A 23,091-nucleotide genomic window follows, 5' to 3' on the forward strand; every position below is an offset into this window, starting at 1 on the left:
TTGTTCATTCACCTTAGTCATCATGTATGTTGCGTATAAATCGTGTCGTGTAGACCATGAGAGCTTCTGGCAGGCTGGGGACTTTGTTTTGTCAATTGTAAGGGATTTTGTTTGGTGAGCAAAGTCAATTGTAAAGGAATTTATAAGAGAAAAAAACATCCCAATTTTTTAGTTAGGAGATACGAAAAAGAAATGTGTGGTGACATTATCTGCGTTGGTGGAACTAAAAATAGAACAGCCGTGTGTCATCAGACTGTTATCGTTTTAGCTTCAAAGCAGAATCTGTTGTTCCAGGTATGCAGTAGCCCACATGATAATGCCTCACTCACTGCCAGTAGAAGTTCACATTTAATTTAATAAATCTATGTCTGCTGTGGTAAACAGCGCAGTTACTCAATCTGAAGGACTGAAGTGGTGATCCGGGACAAATATTCGCCTATTAAAATCCATCCATAGGCCTGAGAGGCCACAACTGAGTGTCTCGCGCGTACAATAGCGACTGAAAACAGATGAATGCGTACAAACTGGAGTTAGAGATTGTTGTGGGTATGCGATAGTAGAGAGAACTTACAAAGAGAGATTTACCATTTGTTACCTTTAGCCGGGAAAGCTAAGCATAATATACGAATACACCTGATTAAGAAGATATATTATGGACCAGATGGTAAGTACAATCCAGTATTTAAAGTGTTTAAACGTTCAACATGTACGTATTCATTCACACTTAACCACAGCGACGAGAGTTGTTGTTGTTGTGGGGTTTAACGCCATTTTTCAGCACGATAGGCTATACATGGCGGCCACTATTAATGGTGGAGGAAGAACCCGGAAAACCCCGGAAAGAACCAACGACCCACGAGAAGCTACTGGCAAGCTTTCTCACATGCCCACATTGGTTGAATCTTAGACTCGAACCGCCGCAGACAGAGGTGAGATGGCAGTGATCCGTAACGAAGAGCGCTTTAGACCACTCGGCCAGCGACGAGAGGAAACATTATTTAGTACATACATATGTGATGTAGGTTAATAAGCTCTTATACTCAAGACTATATACATATACATACATACATATATATATATATATATATATATATATATATATATATATATATATATATATATATATATATATATATATATATATATATATATATACCAGAATGAAATGTAATCAATGGACATTAAATCAAAGGAAAAGGTATTAAGTTCTTAATATTTCCACATATATCATCTTTAGTTCTGTACATAAAAAATGTGCTGTTCTGCCTGGCATCTTTGGTATTACTTCAGAAACTCTTTCGACTGAAAAAAAAATGTTTTATTTATCGCGTTGATCATAACAGCTACTTGTGAAAGCTCAGCATATAAGAGGATGGCGGTATTTATATAAAACCGTAATCATCTCGAACTACACTAAGCAAATCACGGTCTCATCAATATATGCCCGATTGATAGATTTTGTTAACTGGCGTCCTATGGTACGTCAGCACATGAAAGAATATTTTGTGCGAAGTTGACGGAAATAAATTATGCACATAAATACAAATTCTAGATCGCACAAAACTGCATCTTTGACAAAGTATTGTGAATAAATTAAGAATAATTTTTGTATCGGTCTTCCCTGCATTTAAATTTAAAACTAAAAACTCGTCACAGAGCAGCACAATATGTTTATATTTCATGATTTATTCTCAGTTATGCAACAACGGAAGAATAGCAGGACTCATAATACATTTGTTAAGAATTCTAATAATGCTAGAGAAAGAGTTTCGCTGATGCAGATGGAACTGTTGTATTAGTGCCACTCTGCGCCATCTCCGCTAAGTAAGCACCCTCTATTATCTGGCCAAATACTGTCAAATTTTGGATATTATCCCTACGCCGACCAACCCGGAGGACAACGGCTTTATTTAAAGAGTAACAAAATGGTCCCAAACCTTTGGCACCATAACTTGGTTTATTTTCATAACTTGCGAAGTTTAGACTATCATATGTATTGATTGTAATTTGAACTAAGTTAACTTCATATAAAATATATGACGTATTTTTTATCATTATTTCAAAAAGTAAAAATAGCCCCTGCTTTTAATCACTTAAGTTGTCAGTTTCGAAAGTGTGTAGGCAAAGAAATCTTGCATGTAGTCTTAAATACCACAATGCCTAAAGTGATCGGTTTGGAAAAAAAAAAATACAGGAACAGTTGGACCAGATCACTGTTAGGCCAGTTTGTACGAACCTATATAGGTTTTTCGCAGACTAAGCGCGTTCATTCTTGTGGATCGATTAATAAATTGTTAAATTCTCGTTGCGCATTGGAGATAAACCCCAACTAACTACTTGTGATTACTGCAATATATAGGGAAATAGTTCACTATTAATTTAAACGCTCTTAGATAAGTTTTGTCAATGCCATTGATATAATACGTATGTGAGTATCTATCAAGAAAATCAAGAAATATATTCAAGGTTAAAATCTGCTGAGAGAAGTTAAAACATTTACAGAAAGCATTTTTCTCATGGCCGTGATTAGACTGGTGATCTGTTTGAATTTCTTGACTTTATTATGTAATAACTTTGTTTTTCTGTGAACGATCTTTGAAGGTATCAAAACTACTTTAAGTGACATAACGAATGGACGATAGGGCGAAATTTGGAATATGTTCTGTCAATATTTAACGCATGATGTAGTAAACTAGATAAATCCTTCGACATATGTGTCTTACGTGTGGGCTTTACTTGTATGGACAGTAACTGAAATATAGAACGTGGTCTTAGATAAGAGTAGAAGCTATTGGGTGGATTTATTCAACTAGTTTGCTTGATACTGTTTCAAGATAAAGTACTCTATATTATTTTCAGTTTTAACAAATCTATAAATTATTTATAAAGTGATAAATTCGTATAAAACATAGATGTCACAGTTTTCCCTCAAAATGATTTCTATAATTACATTTGGTTCCATCGTGTTCACCAGTCTTATTTATGATGCACATTATAATCGGTTTAACTTTGACGGAGTCCCCAGCCGTATTCTTGAGCCAGCGATCATAGTGATACTTTATCACAAGTTAACTATTAAGAGTACAAACCGATAATTTCTATTTGAAAACCAGACTGTCGATGATATATAGCAACTTTGAGATTCGATAATTCATGTCAATAACTGATTAGATTTAAATCAAATATGCAATTTTTTTTTTTTAAACTTAGGCAATAAGTCTGTATACTTTTAAATTTTTTGGTAAATGATACCATTCTCCACATTTTCGTCGAGCGCATGTAAGAGTATGCACTTCTTCATATCGACGAAAATTTCTACATATTGCATATTATATGAACATATGATGTGATGCAGATAATTAACAATCTCTTTCTGGCGGTGTTCTCAGGACACAATGATGCCACCGTTTCCGACTAATAATTTATAAAAGTAAACTGTGTGTATTAGAAGATAATTAAAAGTGATACAAAGAACATAAAAAAGAATGAAATAATTAGATCAGATGGAAATGCGGTTCTCTTTCACCATCTAATAGTGTTAGATACCTCTCAAGTTGTTAAGTTTCTCGCGGTTGAACATTTTGCCTGATGTGAAAAGAATTTATCCTCACAAAATCACGAGTTTTCAAAATAACACACAAGAGCGTTTCAACCCTCAGTGAAATACCACCACTTATACCTTTTTAATGTAATTTCTAATTTAAAAATGAAACATATTTCTGTTTTAAAGACTCAAGGTGTTGCTTTCGATGCTATTAGTGATAACAGGTCATCGAGCCCTTATGATGCCAGTAACCGTTTGTGACGAAATAACAACCACGAGATTGAGCGCAGTTCAAACTGGCCAATTTTAACTCGAAGTATTTTTCTAGCATGCTACAGAAAAGACAGAGGACATTCTGATTGCGTATAGCTAAGTGAATTGTTGCGCTAATAAATCGAACAAAGATTGGACGTAATATTACGTAGATGACAATTCAGTCTCTTGTTAAATAATGAAAATCGAAAAGTTTTATAAAAATTTTGTAACTGCAGGAAGATTTGTCTTAAATGTTTTAGTGAAAGAAAAATGTAGACCTTTAGAAATCTTCAGCGAGTTACAATCGACTGGAAAATAGGCCGTGAAAACTTTCTGTTTCGAGCGACCGATGTGATCTATTGTGTCCTACTGAAAAAGATTCATTCACCAATATACCTCTTTTGTATTAATTTTATAACAGGAGTTTATGATCTCTCACATTATACAAATTTAATGGATGTCTCAATACTCGCGCATTTTATAAGCAATTAGTGACGGAATACCTTTTCATACTTTTCTATGTAATGAAGCTTACATGGGAATCAATATACATCAAAGTGTAGTTCAAGAAAATGTACAGTAACCTATAAATTTTGAAATTTTGAAATTGATTTTGGATCTCTTCGACCTTTAGGCTATGTGAAAATATAAATATTCGAAAAAGTTAAATACCCATTCAGTATTTCATTGTTAATGTAACAGTCGGTACGCACTAGTTGAACTCTGGTTTATACAACAAACGTGTCTTCGATTAACCACAGTTTTGTTTTCTATTTATGTAGAACTATCATTGCTTTATCAAATATTAAATAATATTAACAGTCAAATTATTTGCTAATTCTAAATGTTATATGCATTTTCTCAAATGATAGTATCGTTAGCTTCATTTTTAAATAAAATGAACTTTTTAAGTCTGGCTGTCACAACCTTATTGAAAAAGCATGATACAATGACGTGATTTGAGTCGGGTGGGGATTATTCCATTATGAGAAATCACACAAAACAGCTTAGCTACGATGTCGTAGCCTCAACTTGATTTTTTGTGGTTGAGGCTACGAACTGATGCAATGGAGCAACAAAAAAATCATCACTAAAGTCAGAAAAACAAACAGTGTAAAATCTACTACATAAGTATAATAATGTTGTGAATCAAGTTTGGCTCATTTTGAATTTATTAAGCCCTTACATGATAAAATATACTGGCATGGTTAAACCGTGTCCGCCATGACAGATGACGCGAGACTCTCGCCGTGACCCCTTCTCTACGCAAGGCTTGCCAGACTATATTTGGATATTCTACGCTATGTTATTATCAATGAAGTGGCGAATAATCGCTTCTTGGTGGAATTTCAAAGCCGATAAACCGTATTTACTTTTAATGCGCAGAATTTCTGACTCAAACTGCGCCAACTGTTTACTACGATTTGTTTACGTTTCCAAATAAGGCCTCAATGTCCTTATATGGCACACAAACAAACGAGGCTGAGAACGGAAGTAGTCATTAATTGAACTAATATGGCGCACGATCTAAACGAAAATATCGGATAAAAAAGGTAAACGATGTGTTACAACTATTTCTACAATGATTTTCGATATTTCCGGTATTAAATAAGAGGACTACTAAATTTACTGGATTATATACAAGGAATATGTTTAAATTGTTGTTACTGGGCTAAAAGTGTGAATCACACACGGCTTGCTCCATTGACACGAATATGCTCATGTTAGTACCCTGTCCACGAGGTAGGAGTAAGGGTATTAATATTAGTACTAAAAACAGATACGAATATCGTTTACCTGGTCTCAAAAGGCCCAATGATAACTCAACCAATGACCAAAAAGGGGAAACTTGTAAGTAACGATTCCTCGTCAATTAATCCAAGGATGAGAATGAAACGTTACAAATGTATGAACAAAGAAACTGCTTTAAGACTTACCTGGAGTGCCAAAGAGTGTCAGAAACTTCATTCGGGACATATTGAAACTGCAGAGTACACTCTGATAATCTTCTTTGCTCACAGCGATTTTTTCGAAGATAACCGTTTCCACACAAATCTTGGATGGCTGTTGTGAGACTGAGAGGCTTGAAAATCTTGGATCTCAGGATATCTCGCAAGTGAAATGAGTCAGCATGCATCGCAACGGCATTATTTGATTCACACAGGCATTTGCATTCATCAACACTACGCAGATATCGAATCAAAGCCGTGTGCTTGAATATCCCAGTCCACCCAGTCATTCCTTATTATTTGCGATACTTGAACTGGTAGAAATATGGCTACCACAAAATATGATTGCAGTTGGAAGTCAGTCTGCCCCATATGCGGGAAGGAGGGTCACAAATGATCATGATGATTGGAAATAACCTATTGCATGAATTACCAGGGCAACAACTTCTCTTACTTGAGACAAAATAGGCAGATCATACACACACAAGGCTAGAATGAAGAATAAAACTTCCACAAGAACATTCGTTCCTGGAAGTAATGACATGACTACAACTTCAAACTAGATTTACACTTGTGACGCCTCACAACCCGTGCAAGTAACAACCCATAAAGAGAATTTCGAACTGTTGGCCTCGTGGACAGTGTACATAAGAAACCCAACACTACTGACTCAACACCAGCTCGATCTGTCCACAAAAGAGCAGATAATCGCTGGGCCCAGTGGTAAAGAATGTTTAAAACCAGCCAACAAGCGTTTTAAAGAATATATGACTTGAAAATGGATCTTACAGTTTTATGAAGCTCTTCCGAAAAGCTCTGAATACAATGAAATGTGGACACTGGCAACCAAATTGGCTAGCTCTTCAGAAATCATGTACTTCCACCATGTCATAAGTCTGATATCATAATATTACTGGATTGCATGATTTTAAAGGCTGATTGATTAATGGTGAATTTTACGGCGCACCAGTACACTAAAGCTATGCAGCGCCACAAAAGAATTATTTAAGAAACAGAATTCTCAGGAAGGCTAATTATGAAATAGTGATAAAAGCACAAAAACAGCAATGAACTGGTGGAAATATATGAGGTTTTCCGGTCAACGGGGAATGTAAATGTACCTTGTAAATTGTAAAACGATAATTAAAAAAATAAGGGTGACTAACAGCACGAATGCTTGTTACAAACATTAAAATAAAAGGATTGCACTCCAGTCAAGTTTTTGAATAAACATTAACTTCCTTCAATACATTTAAAATACAAGTCACATTTACCGCTTCAGAAATTTCTTTTATGTGCTGAATATTGTAGTAACAATAGCGTGTAGGTTGGAGATCGAAATAATCTTTCATAAATTGCTTGACAATGCCTACTTCGTCATACCTTACAACAACTTTTCAATAAATACTCGTCCGCTGGAGGAGCATCCATAATCTTACATACCAAAGCTCCGCACATCCCAATTAATACTACATTATAAGCTACAATTGTGCATGTGTCCCTACACAAAACTCCTGCAGTTTAATCAGTATAGTTCCCAAGTACTTCAAATCAATGGAGGTGATCTTGACCGTTTTTTTTTTAAACAGTTGCCTGTGTTTTTGCTGCCCTTCGCGACTTTGATCAACAGTCTTTTCTTTTAATGATATATTGTACACCTACCTGCATCCTGCAACATAATATTTCTTACCCTTAGATTGACTATCTGTGATCCGTCTCATATTCTTGACTTCTCTTGGGAGGTTGATCAGAACCTCTGCAGTAGCGACATTATTACCGATTACTCAAAAAGTAATACTACCAAAACTCAAGGTTATAGCCAGATATTTAACTAGAACAATGCAGATACTAAACTTTCCACTAGTCCCTCTGCGAATCAAATTTAAAAGCTGATAGTTTCTAAAATATAGTGGATCCGATGCTCGTTGATGTTAAACATACTCTGGGATGTTGTTGTGGATACAGTGCCAAAAACGTCTGCGATTCCTTAGCGTGACAATAAACCATGGATTGGTGCTACTTGCAAAGGCGCGATCAAGGAATTTATATAGGTGCTCACAAACTTCTCAGAGCTATAAGATTGTCTTGATTGAGCTCATGGAGGTTGAACATGGACAGATGATGTCTACTGGAAGCTTGAACAGGGATAGATGATGTCCACTTTCGTTTTATGGAACAACTACCTAATACAGCTCTCGTACAATACAAAACTATGTCAACGCAATTTGTGAAACTGGCAATTTCCCACCGTCGTAGCGAGAGATGCTTTTGTGTTGTTACCTAAACCTGGAAACGACCAAACCGACCAACCGAACTATTGCCCCGTATCGACTTCTCTGTTTAAGTTTTTCCTGCGAAATGGAATTAACGCTAGCAAATGACTTCGATTGCTATTTTACAGCATCCATTTTGAACATACATGTATCACGTGATCATGCTTGGTCATGCAAAATAGAGGCTTAACACAGGGTAAAATCGGACAGCTTGTATTCTCGGACATTTATTTGTATTTTTTTTAACATGTTTAAACCCTAACAAATGTAATTTAACCAATCATAAAAAAAAAATAAATTAAACAAGACAATGTAAATATTCCAAATTTTGGTTATATTTATCATGATTCTTACGGTATGTATAAAATTTAAGTAATGGGGTTTCAACATGTTTAAATGAACTCTGTAACAAAAAGATTCACATAGTTACTGCTGATTTCAACACTGTCAGAAAAGGTGAGTACTATTTTGTTTGCCACTAACCCAAGTGCAATAAAAGAAATTACATCATTTAAGCTTCAAGATATTCTTTGTTTTTACATTATTAATCCATGAATTATCAAGCTACAAACATTTCATGACGTCTTAATAATGTGTATTACACTGTTATGTAAACAGTCTTGATAAAATGTGATGAGGCAGCTGAAACTTTTTAAAATTAAATATTTAAATAATGATAATAATAGTGACAAACAAATTGGTGAAAATATTTTATTTTATTTTCAGTGGTGATGGTTAATGTAGAATATTGGCATATTTGATTCTTAATTATTTAATCACAAACGTTATCAACGCAATTTTGCTGTGAATACCAACTAAATCGTCTACAATATCAGTTGAAGCGGTTTGTATCTTTTCTACAAGCTCAATTTATTTGAAATATTAACCATCAAGCTGTACTTCATAACCTGCTACATGTATTTCAAACGTCCGATAAGACCCCCTTTGGGTGTATCCCTATATGTTTATCGAAAATCAAACGAAGTTCAATGCAGGCTTCAGAGTAAACATTCCGTCAAACAGAACAAGAAATTGTTCTGTACTTTATGGCGCCGTAGGGGACAAAAGCTGGCCCAGTGAGAAAGTTGCAATTGAAATTTCGATAACGTATGTCGAGAAATCTAATATCACGTGTTGGATCAAACTGCATGTCCTTAAAGTTCCATTTTCTAGATGGAGATTTTAGATTTTATATGTTGACTTATACAGTGGTAGTTTAAAGTTATATTTCCTACGTCGACGTATTACAGTGTATATTTTGAATTACACAGCGGTGGTTGAAATTAAAATATCATATGTCGTGAATCCATATTTCACACGTTGTATGTAACTGTTTGTGATGAAAGTTCCATTTCATATGGCGAGTATTTAGATTTCATCCGTTGAATTTCACAGCAACGAGAAGCAGCCTCCTTGTTTAAAAACTAAAGCGGTCTGTTCACGAGAGCGACGTCTAGCGAAGAAATTCATAGTAATTCTCGACCTGTGAATGGTAACTTCCAAACTGTAAATGAATGAAATGTAATGGCGCCTCATAATTGAATACACGAATGATATATCTTAATACTCGATATTATTTTGAATTGTTAAAGTGGACATTGTATAATGTTACGTTTTAACACTAACATATCATTTCACCATATAAAAATTAACAATTCTGACAAGCACAATAAAATGTTCAATCACCGCAGTGTAATTCAACAGATACAATATGAAAACTCAACATACGAAACGGAACTTTCAGCACAATCAACATGATTCAACATGTTAAATTGAAACTCTCGACATATAACATTAAAATTTCAACAACCGCCGTGTAATTCAGAAGATACAATCTAAAAACTCAACATTGGACATCGAATTTTCAACCAGCGCTGTGTATCTAAATACTCAACATATGAACTGGAACTTTCAACATAAACTCGTTGAAACAATACGTACATTAGGAATTCTTGACATATGACATTGAAATATCAACCACCGCCATGTAATTCAAACGACACAATATAAAACCTCGACATATAAAATATAACTTTCAACCACTACTGTTTAATTCAATAGATACATTCTAAAATCTCGACTTAGAAAATGGAACTTTAAGGACAAGCATTTCTGATACAACAAGTGAAATTGGAATTCTGGACATATGACAATAAACTTTCAACGACAGCTTTCGTCCGCTACGGCGCCTCATACTATACCATGTAGGATTCATAAGCTGTGTCAGGCGTATTTTTTTCCCTCCGGGAATGCAATAATATGGTTTTGGAATTGACTATTTGAATACCAGAAGTGCTGTAAAAATCACCCGTTTTAGTACAGAATAAATTTTTCAACTTTTTAAATAGAGTATCGTCGTATTTCAAAGTAATGGACGAGATGAGGTCGGAAGTTACATATGATAATAGATTTAAAGGCTACTACTTTGCGTTAAATAGTTTTAATAATTTTGATTGGTTTGTCGGAAAATACACGTTGACCGATAATACCCCGACTGTTACATTTCGCGGTATATTAAAAAGAGCGTATTTCGAGAGATTTAACCTTAATTATAAAATCGTACGAGTTCTGAGTTACCTGATTTGCTCATTAACCTCGATTCTTTCCCCTTATTTGTCCTGTTGATCAGTTTGATCAGTAAAGTGAATTACTTGAATCGATGATTTGAACATCCTGTTATTCATATACGGCCCTAAACATATGCGTCTATTTGACACAAAAGCTAAACACCGTTTGAGAGAGAGAGAGAGAGAGAGAGAGAGAGAGAGAACTACTTAGGAGTTTTCCTTTTGTAATTTAAAATACAAAAAAGTAAACAAAAGTGAACACCATTGTAAACAATATTCTGTAACTAAATATAAATGAATTATCAGTCTTAAAGAAGAAATCTAGTTTACATTGTGGCCCTGCATCACACACACACACACACACACACATATATATATATACAGATTAGAGAATTTTTAATTAGTACTCTACGGAGATTCGAACCTAGGTCCGCGGGTAAACGGCACCCATTCTCTTGCCTGCACACACGAGCCCATATTCCCTCACGACTAAGCACACATCACCAAAAAAAAATGATGTTACTCAATCGGTATTATATGCACTCGTGTGTAGCAGATACACTGTCATGACAACCTAGTAATTAATTCTCATGTATCTACACAGTCATTCCGGATTCCTATCAAAGAAATCAAGGTATACAGAATTAATTATAGAGAATTGTAAATATACACCAGACAGAACGGTAAGTGCTATCCCTGGATTCCTATAGAAGAAATCTAGTTTGATAATAGTAGGCATAATTCATATTCTAATACAAATAATACTATCATACAGATTAGAGAATTTTTAATTCTTACTCTACGGAGATTCAAACCCAGGTCCGCGGGCAACCGGTACCCATCGCCTTGCCTGACACATGAGCCCATATTCCCTCGCGACTAAGCATACATCACCAAAAAATTAAGTATATATATATATATATATATATATATATATATATATATATATATATATATATATATATATATATATATATATATATATATATATATATATATATATATATAAGTTTCGATGTTGCCATGATTGATACAAGTCTTTCCTTCACGAGTCGGCAACCAGTCCTTAATGTTTTCTGTAATTTTTTTTTCCTCCATAGTTGTTTATGTTTCCTTTCTTTGTCATTGCTGCCCGCACCTTCTGTTTCCTTATGTCATCTCTACACTTTCTCTTCACTTTCGTTCAAGATTCCCGTTTCTTATTATTTTTTCCTCTTGATTACAATTACATCTTTGTTTCTGCATTAATGATGATAAATGTCAGTATTCAAATCGAATCATGCAAACAATAGATCCACCAATTTCATAATACTATGAAATCCTGTATGATAGTAACTGGACAAATGACCATCAAGGCTTAAAATAAACAGAGGTTATAGAGAGGAATATCCCGTCTCGCCATATTTGTTTATTTTATGTACAGGTTTTTTGGCCCACATGATAAGGAAAGAAATCATATTAGAGAGTTGGTGTAAATGGCAGAATACATCTAAAATCACAGTACACTAGCGATTCTTCACTTACTTTCAATAGATCTCAAACGTATCTAAAACTTGCATTAGATCTCAAATATCAATTTTTAAACTTTAACTGAACTCAGTATAAGCATTTGTAATACTAAGGCGAACTGTCTGGGAATAAATCATCTGCATTACTTCACTCTGTTAAGAATATAATCTCGATTGATAATCCTCCCAATTTTCTCGATTTTACAATTCTCATTGAATTTGCTTGATGATGATAAAGTTAAATTATGGTCATATACTTAAAGAAAAAATGAATTTACTTCTTCATTGCTCCAAAAGATTGATTATACCCTTTGAAAAAAAATACCAGCAAGTAAAAAGTTTGGCTTTGCCTAAAAGTACTCAGTTGATATCGTAGAATATTTGGCATTACTAAAAAGTACTCAGTTCATATAGTGAAAAGTTTGGCTTTACCTAAAAGTACTCAATTTGATATCGTAAAATGTTTGGCATTACTAAAAAAAGTACTCTGTTGATATCGTGAAAAAATTGGCTTTACCTAAAAGTACTCAGGTAACATCATTATCACTACCGAGTATATTCTCCCATCTCTACCCTCTATTTTTTTAACGTTTTTACCTTTCTCCTTTTCATTCTGTAATTTATTTTTTAAAAACTGTCTCAGACAAATCAAATAATGTTATATGTGTTAATTTACTAATGCTCGATAATAATGAGTTCAGGTATGCAAGATGGCATTTGTTTGTAAACGGTGAATCGAAGGCTCCCACTTTGACGCGGCTTTTATGTCTATGAATAAAAAAGGTATGCACTGAACTAAGAACATTTTATATGCTACGCAAAATGGTTGACTTTGTGCATATTGTGAAAAATTTGTTCCGTCCCCATATTCTGTACTGTGATGGTATTTCATTATATTTCTTATAAAAATCAGATCATAGGAGTGCAAATTATTAATTCTCTTTGTGTGTTGCTGGTTGTTAAAGTACACTTTAACATGAATCATTCTCTCAACCACGCATACTATGAATGCATGTTTGTTTGTCGCTGAAAGGGAGATTCTTCCCAGGGAAATTCATACATCGTATGACGCTTATTCTCATTGGAATTTCCCAATGTCTCATGTCGTGTCGCATATTTTTTCATGGAAATACACGTCTAACTACCGGTCAATATAATATATCTCTCTTATTTTGAATCATATTAAAGTGAATCTGCAGAGCATGTCAAGGGTTGGTGGCAAGATGCCGTGAGCGGAGTAGTTGCCTCAAGTTGAAATTGATGACTTCACTGAACATCTCCATGTCCTATATGGGTGTCAAAATAATCAGCGTTTTATTTTATCAAAAGAGAAGATCACGTGACTTTTAGTTCTATAGATCAATTATGATCATCGACCTTTCCGAGTCAAAATCAATCCGATACACGCTACGTTTTACAGATATCAAATCACCACTATATTATGCTGCAAAGACAGAAGGACTATTTGTTTAATCTGAGCATGTCATTACCATTTAACTCGCTTATAAGTCGAGCCAAATTGCAAACTACCAATTCCTGATCTGCATTATCATAATTCGCCTGCAGATTGGGGTCTATATTGTTTGGTCTACTGATTACTCCTAACAAGCTGCACATTAAGAGATCTGATGATGACAGATCTAGTTATGTGCAGTTTGCAGTTGGACTTGTCTTATATGTGAGTATAAACTGCATACTGCATGTCATTAGCTTCCGTTCTGAATCGATTTCATTTCCTTAACAAAATCATTGATATTGTTTTCACTGGGGTTTATTTTATTCTTTATAGAGATATGCTAACCATTGATGTACGTTAAGTGCTTCAATAGAAAGCAACATTAAAACCTCAATGGAAAATGAAACGTTCGTCGAGTTCGGACTCTTTTAGTTTACCCGTTTGATGACCAGAGCAAACAGGACTATGATAAGGCATATCTCCGGGTTCTTGGCACGGCCTCAGTTTTGCTAAAATTATAGAAACTTCTTCTCATATTGAGAATTTACGATAATTTATTTATCACAATTTAGACAATAAACTATTTTTGTTGAATGTAGAGTTATTGAAAAAGAAGCACAATAAAATCTGTAGTTTAAAATTTAACACATGGAAACCATTTTATTCTTGAAAGAAAGACTTGAGGACTTATTCAAAATTTGGTGTGTCGCAGAGGCAGCCATTATGATTTTCATGAAGAGTGGTCTACAGTTAATACGTACTTCTGAAACAGGGACAGGAACATGGTGAAGTTGTGTGGATTTGCAACAATAAAAATGGAGAGAATGTTAGCTGTGATGATTTCATGTAATATGACTGAAATTGTTTTATATGCGGTATTAGGGGAAACATCACGCTACCGAACACAAACGAAATGACTGTCCCCATGTGCTTGAAAAAAACTTGAACTAGTCTAAAGTGCATGAATTTTGACAGCCATTTAAATAGGAAATTAATTTTGTTAAAGTACAAGATACTAACTTTCGAAAGTGCAATATATGAATTATAAAATATTGTTAAACGTTATTTAAAAACAGTATGTTGTTTTTTTTTCCTTTCTAATTTACCTCTGAAGCACAGGAAGTGAAAATGACCAGAAGGATCTAGGATTCTTTTCAGAAATACACATCTGAAGTAAGGCCAGGTTGTATGTTCTATAACCCAAATTACACCCATTAATCATGCACCAAACTAAAGGGAATTACAAGTTACTTTAACCCTACTTAAGATAAACATTGTCTCTTTAAAAGTCCTGGATAACTCGACAAATTCTTTTTGCTTACATTTCAAATCCAATGCAAAGTACGAAACTCTTGATCGAAGCCCTATAAAACTATCATATCACGTGAACTGATCACGAGGTGGAATACATGTAACGCCACAGTGTTTGATACTTTTGAAACAAAGGTTCAAAACTTTTTCTTTCAATGAACAATTTATTTCTTAGTTTCTATATGTTTAACGGACCTGCTATTTAGTCTGTATACGTTCAAGAAACAGATAGTAGAATGGGTACTTGTTTGTTGCGTAACTTTTGGGTCCTTTGTGAGTTTTTTGTGTGCTTTCCCTGAAAATGGGGACATCAATCCGTATCACACATCATATGATTGCTTAGGGTACACAGGAAATGCAGGGTTTATTAATACTGCCGTTAGAACATGTAGTTCTTGTAATAAACGAAAGTCTGGCATACTGCTTACAGTTGATAATCTATCGTTGACAAGCAGTCTTCCGGGAGAATCCATCTAAGATTCAGCATTCCGGTATCATTTCCTGAAGTTATGTTAGACTGGCGATATCCTATCATTTCAGCGTGATTTCAACGCAGTCTAGCTCGCCACCTTGTTTGCTTGTCGAGGCACCAGTCATAACTATACTTTTCGTGATATAATATAAATGGATTCTGCTACCAAATAATAAGGAAGATGGTGATTTAAGAGAGACCCATGACTGACAGTCGTGGAAACTTTAGAGCGCAGTCAAAATATATTACTTCATCAATGACATTAAACACGACAGCCAGTCAATTATTACTTTATTTTTGTCTTAGCGTATCGGAAAATGAATTAGTGCTCGTGGTAGAGGCCTGATTCTTATGGGTGTCCCTTACAGCTGTGATGCAATTAAAAATTCTGAAGTGTAAAGGTTTAGTACAATACTTATTCATAGTCTTGCGACGTTATGTCACGGAAAAAAGCAAAACCAAAAGTTTAGTAAATTCAGCAACTATTTTATTTCTCTAAGTTACACAGTGAAAATTTAAAGAGTACTTTCACTATTGTGAAATATACCCCAAATAATCCTACCACAAGTGTAAAAATATAAAATGTTCCGAATAAATTCCAATAGTCTTGAATGTCCTGGTGTATCATAATTGAACAGAATGTCTTTGGATGAGTTATCTATAATTCCAAAGTAGTGTTTTAGTCCAAAAGATCAATGAGCACATTGTAATTCCAACGATTAATTTAAATGAATAATTCATCTATAATTATATCTGAACACAAGTGTAAATGAATCTATAGACGGTCTGTAAAACAGGAATGATGAATTGTTTGCCAACCCAAAACCCCTTTACTTCGCAATAGAATGTCACTAAGCCTTGAACTCAAATCCTAATTTCATTCACCACTTATAAGCATAACAGAAGTCAGGTATGCAAAAACCCCATCAGCAACCCTCAATCACAAACAAAAATCAAGCACACCAAATTGAATCTACCTAAACAATTAAATACAACGGATAGCAATTCTAATTTAGTCATACGTTTAAACAGAGGACGACATGTATTCAACGATGATAGCAACTGCTATTTAAAACTTCCTGTAATTGAGCAAATCAGTTTATTCAGTACACGACAAATGAAAGAAAATGACGCAAGCTACCAACAACACAAATCATGATCTGCCTAATGCATAGCATAATACGCCTATAGATCAGGGTCTATGTTGTTTGTTCTAGTGATTATTCCTTTAAAAAAGAACTGGACAGTGCCAGATCTCCCGGCGCAGTATGCAAAAGCAGATCTGGGTCTGCCAGATTTTCACACGACTTATATACGAGTACAGACGGCATATACATTGGGAATGACTTATTAATTCATGGCTGATTGCATGACACAGTGATTAAAATTGCAATGAACCAAAGATATTCACGTGAAATCATTGTAACGAGCGCTTTTCGAGACGTGTTTTATTGAAATAATTGGTTTTATATTGTTACATGTGTGTGCACGTTCATCAAGAGGCATATACAAAACTCAGCAATATATTTTGTCGCATTCCTAACTACAGAGAAAGCTGCTTTTAATGGACACCCAAGGGATTGACTGATTATATTCCTCATAAACTGGTGGGCTTAAATTGAAATGCAATATATTATATTATGATTAAAAAAAGTACATTTAAAGCCGCTAGTTAAGGCAGACTCCCTGTTTAAAACACGTGTCCCTTAGTGTATACTTTACACTGCAGATATAATTGCCGTGTTTTATTTCGTTTTTTCATTGCGTGGTATGAATATAGTATTCATCTGTTATGATTTACTTACAAGAGCATAGAGACATTTAATTTTGTTGTGAATTTTTCCTCAAAAGTTACCGTAATGCTTTACATAAAAACATTATTGCAAAAACAAATTCTTCTCGAGAGTCATCTAATTATTTTCCTTGATCTGTGAAAGTTATGTTAAACAAAATAACTAAAATTGACCCAGAATCGGGGACCGTATTACATTCTTTCCTCTCTCAAAATGCACAATTACACAAACGATCACAGGTTAATTAGAACAGTATATTTATGGCTATTTTATTTATATTTATGGGTACTTTTTAAAAAATTAGAGATCGACTCCTTGCATGATATATACATACTTTAAATATTCATAGATAATGTACCCAATACTGAATTTAAAATTAGACATCGTCTCTGTTCATGATATACACATACCGTAAATATTCAGAAATAAGTACCTGATATTGATTTAAAAATTATAGTTCGACTTTGTGCACGATACATACATACCGTAGTTATTCAGATATAAGTACCTCATATTTTTAATTTAGACATTGTCTCTGTGTATGATATACACATACCATAAATATTCAAAAATAAGGTGCCTCAAATTTACTTTCATTGATAAATGTGCATGTTATATTAATACCGTAATATTCAGAGAAAAGATACCTCAGATTTATATTCATTTTTAATCGTTGCTAGGGCATACTTGTTTTGTGAAATCAGGTACCGCGTTAACGTCACTGCTCGGGAGTCCTCTGTATCAAAACTGCCCACTTTAATGCATGCCTAATTAGAAAGAAATATCTTCTGTACAAAACTGTAGATTGTAAAAAATGTCTGAACCTTCTGATTCAACGTATCAATATATAATCTTTCCTTAGTAAACATATAACGTTCTTGTAATATAGAAGCTTTACAAGAGTCGCGAAAGAAAATGGAAAAGCACTTGCTGTACGGCTGATCGTCAGGGTTCTCTCCCCTGGACAGCTAAGCCCTGACATGCTCATTGGCCATACCTTATTTTTCTGTGCATCCCACATTTAATATATTAATTATCCCCTTCCCCAAACATTCTGCATACCTCAGACAAACTGAAGATTTGGCAGTCCCCGTTTCGCGATAAGTATATTCCAATATGCCCAGTATCTTTACAGAGTAGAAACAATATTTTACAACCGTAGGAATATAAGATTTAAAATGACATTTGACTGATAAGGCGCAAATTTTTCTTCTGATCTGGAATTTTAAAACCAAGTTTAATTGTATCTTGACAGTGACTGGCTAACGTGACTTGCCCATGATCTTGCTTGGTTCTTTCTGTAAATTTGCTGCATGATGAACGGCTAATATTTGCACGATTGTCTTAATATTCGTACTTTATGATGGTATTTATTCATTTAATCTATAATTTCAAGCAAATTCGATAACTCTAGAACTGACTATGTACGGATCGCTGACAAAGCTTCTGTGTTTAAGCAAGACTACGCGCCAAAGAAAACAAACATATTCCATGTAACCTATGATCTTCGCATATTCTTGCGTATGATAGAAAATGAAACTCATATTTCGTACCATTCTCCGCGTAATAACGAGTTTAAAAATCATAAAACAGACTGAAGAATATATTTCAGTTTCAAAGGTTAACTTTCCAAATATTAGAGCTATTATAGATTATTGATAATATTTACTTTTCGATGTCTGCCAAGTGAATTTATTTCAGTCCTATGCCAGGATGGCGCTAGAAGGTCACGAAATGTGTGCCGCATTGAGCCCTACAAAAATATTAACATGTTCAATTCTCAATGTTACCATGGAAGTGCTGTACTATAGAATTTCTCTATTTTATATCTGACTCCTGATCAACTTTAGCTATTGCCTATTTTCACCCATTATTAACTAGGACTTTCTTTTATAATGCAACTCTTTTTCTGAACTGTTCGTTTTCAAGTTAATACAAGCTTGAATTATTGTCAAATTATGCATTCAAGCTTGAATTATTGTCATATTATGCATTTTTCGCATGTTCAACTGTGAAGTCCTAATGTTCCTTGGATCACTTTTACACTCTCAAATACACATTATACAAATGAACGTTAGTGACGTCAAGGAAAACAATCTACAATAATAACAAAAACAAGTAAAATAAGTTGATAACTAAATTTATTGTTTTAAACAAATAAACTGACAATAAAAATGCGATCATCAATGGCGATTGTACTGACAGATAGTGTCAACACAGTTAATCCATGTTTTGATTGTAAAACATGATAATAGAATGCTTTTGGGCAATATTTAATATACAAGGGGGGGCCGGGTCTCCGAGTGGTCCCAGGCACTCGTCTTTGCAAATCAACGACTCTCTCCTCGATCTGCGTGGGCTCGAGACTCGGGAAACTAGCCAGTAGTTTTCCTTGGGTTGGTGGTTCTTCCCGGAGTTTTCCCCGATTTCATCTTCGAACGAATATACTGGCCGCCATGTATAGCCTATCATGAGCTGAAAGTGGCGTGAAACCCATAACAGCCAACCATATTCAATATGCACGTAACTGCAGCGATAATTATACAAACAGAATATTGTATCTTGAACTTAGCGTTAGATTGGCCTAAGCCACATGAAATGGTCATGTGATTCAGGTTTTCTCACCAGTTCTCAACACAGTATTTGCTGCATTTAATATACTGCTGCCTGGAACATAAACGTATCGAATATAAACATTTACATATATGTCTACTATGTCGGCTCTGATATCGTAACTTACATTAGGGTATGTTCGTGATACCTGATTTTGCAATGAATTACATTGGATACCTTGTTCTTTACAATGTTTAATATATATTCTAGACTACTTATTTCGTTATAAATGTGTACGTTTACTGTATATGCTGTGCTGTAAAGGATCCAACAACAACAACAACAACAAATAGTGACACGAATGGAAAATAAATATACCCTTAAGCCATGGATGGTAGAAACTGACTTCTGTGTTTGAAATGAATGCACAATGTGAAGGTCGACGTGATGGAGGGATGAAAGTTTGAATTAATGGGTACATAGATGGATATGCTGAATGCAGTAGTCATTTTACGTTACGTTTTATGAACACGTCTGCTTATTTTTAAAATTTTTGAACATGAGAACTAATTTTGTGAGATCAGAATTTAAAGTTCATTACAATTTTTACATACCTTCTAAATAAAATGCTTAATAAAATAAGGCTTTATTTCAGCCCTTGTCGACCCAGGTCATCGAAGGTGACGCTATCTATGAAAGTACAGATTCTATGGAAGGAAACGTTAGTGGGCATGCTGGCGAACTCTCTGAAGAAGAGGTAAGTGTTCAATGTCGTCTCTGGGAAGGGAGAATTATAGTGTAAATTATTATTCCATCTTTATACATTTTGATAAATAAATAGTTTTTGACAAAAGAAGGCATGATCAAAACAAAAATAGCATGTATCCTTATGCAAACCGTTGGTTACGCTCCGCGGTGTTCAGAAAATTTCAATTCCTGACACGTATATCGTATGCTTGAAATTCAGTCCTTGTTTAGTCTCGTACGACCCAAATCAAATTTTCTATCTGTCTAGCTGTTGGTTTAATCGTATTTTAAATCAGATTTGTTCTGCCCCGTTTAAATCTAGCTTGAAAACTAACCAAATTTTCCAACAATTCAGAATTTTTGTCTTAATAGTTCTGACAAGCGAATTATTTCATACCTGCTCTTATATTGAAATTTAAATATTCTAATTTGTTTTTCACTCTATACTGAATGAAATAAAAATAAAAAAGTATATTAGAAAATTTGACCAGCTAAACATTTTAAATTTAATCTCAGATATTTGATAAACAAATTTCTTTTCAGAACGTGGAATTGGTTCTGAACGCATAGTTTCACATTCTAACCCTGTTGTAATCGTATTGAATTTAGCATTGGCTCCGAACGCATAGTTACGCATTTCAACCCTGTGATAATGATATCCACATTTCCCAGCACGTTCCGAATTCTTAGATACAATAAACTCACACCAAGATAAATATTCACGGAGTCTAGTTTGCGTAAGACATGATCTCAATGATCAAACATCGGGATTCACATTTTGTAACCCTTTGCAAAAAGTAACTATAGAGTGGAACCGTTATGTACTCTGGTCTCTGATCCTTGTGTTAAGTTTCGAAGCATCCTATTGTTTAAAATTGTAAAAACGATCTTATGTTAAGTGTTTAGGCTCGAATAAACAGTAACACAAGAAACAGCGAAAACAACAAGCTTTGAAAAAATATAATAATTTATTTCCCTTGAAAAATTCTGTAAAAATGAAGAAAAAAATGAACTTAAGGTTTTAAGAATAAAATCCAAAAATAATCCAAGAATAAAAGTTTTGAAGTCCTAATAATAAAATGTTCTAATGATTTCAAGTTCGAGTCCCGACGAAGAATCCAAAATGGAAGACGATGACGTATGCTATAACCTGTAGTATACTGAAGTCTACAGTTCCTTGTAGAAACAAAAAATCTCACTCCGGTTTGAAAATCTGAATATTTTTTTTTACAAGAGATGTCTTTGTTCAAGAATTTCACATGAGCACACGTATTTTCCAAGAAAAAAGAATTAATCCTTTTGAATCCAAGTAATTTGAAATAACTCCAAACGACACAACACCTTCCAGTGTAAAGAAAAGGCCCGACTTTGTTTACTTCTCTAATACGATGGTTTAAAACTTGAAGTTTACGCCCCAGAGAAGGGTTACGTGGTCATGTTTACATATAAAAAAAAATTATATTGCCCCTGTATGTCTTTCATAAGACCCAATAATTTTACTCTAAGAAATAAAATAAAAACAATTGTTTACATATTAAATCAGTAGTCCCATCATGACACTGACAATAACCAATCATTTGAAAATAAAAATAGAACTTATTTACGTGGTTGCTACTAATTTTGAATCAAGGTCAGGATCTAGGTCAACACCTGGTGTTTACTAAAAACGAATAGTCAATTTCAAACTATTTTCTGGAAACAGTATCATCTCCAGTGAACAAATTTACATTACAATAGCACGTAATGAAAAATAAAAATATTTAAAACCGGCAAACAAACAATTATATTGCAATAAATATATTTTAAATCAGATATAATTAAATCAAATATACATAATAACGATTTGATTCTGAATAAACCTTATTTAAACAGCTATGAATTTAGTTAGAGTTTGTGATGACTACTTATGCATTTTATTTCTACATGCATGCATGTTTTTTTCTGTAGGCTGATATCTCTTCACAGAATGTAAGAGTTCTCATATTCCATACTCCCCGGGGTGGGGGGAGGGGCGAGTGGTCTAAATGGATTGCCTTTACGGATCACTTACCTCTCACCTCATCCATGTGGTCTGAATCTTTGCTTGACTTACGTGAGTATGTGACAAAGCATGCCAGTGGCTTCCCTGGTTGTTTGATTCTTGTTGGGCACTGCCTCCATCAAATATACTGGCCGCTATGTAGTCCATCCCGTCCTACATTACACCCTGCAAACCCAAACCAAATCATATTCTAATTATCGGTAACTTGTTGTTTTCGGTAACTTACTGTTATTTGATGCATATGAATTTTGTTGTGAAGTGGACAAAATGAACAGCTTTTATATAATAGATATTCACAGACCTACATACTGTTCTCGTGGACGATTGAAATGGTAAGATAACCAAATTCTCCATCAATTCAGTATTTTTGTCTTAATAGTTCTGACAAACGAATTATTTCATACCTGCACTTATACTGAGATTTGAGTATTCGAATTTGTTTTTCGATCTGAACTGCATATCCCAGACTCAGTTAAGTCAGCAAAGAATTCGACCTGCATATCCGAGACTCCGTTTAGTCAGCAAAGAATTTGACCTGCATATCGGAGACTCCGTATTGTCTCTCGATACAAAGTCCATAATTTCCTCAAGAAACCATATCTGCACAAATATACTCTTTCTT

The 23,091-nt window shown here is 34.4% G+C and overlaps 1 protein-coding gene across 1 annotated transcript in view; it reads left to right on the forward strand.

Annotated features, from left to right (window-relative positions):
• Positions 1-318: 318 nt before the first annotated feature.
• The window catches only part of LOC149805511 (cardioacceleratory peptide receptor-like), a 42,649-nt gene continuing 19,876 nt past the window's right edge, over positions 319-23,091 (forward strand). The window contains exons 1-2 of the mRNA XM_089950112.1: positions 319-664; positions 20,337-20,438. Coding sequence (XP_089806238.1) covers positions 653-664; positions 20,337-20,438 — 114 coding nt within the window. The 5' untranslated portion in view covers positions 319-652. The remainder of the gene's footprint in view (positions 665-20,336; positions 20,439-23,091) is intronic.

The sequence above is a fragment of the Sinohyriopsis cumingii genome, chromosome 2, assembly GCF_028554795.1.
Source record: "Sinohyriopsis cumingii isolate HCF-2022 chromosome 2, ASM2855479v2, whole genome shotgun sequence".
NCBI lineage: Eukaryota > Metazoa > Mollusca > Bivalvia > Unionida > Unionidae > Sinohyriopsis > Sinohyriopsis cumingii.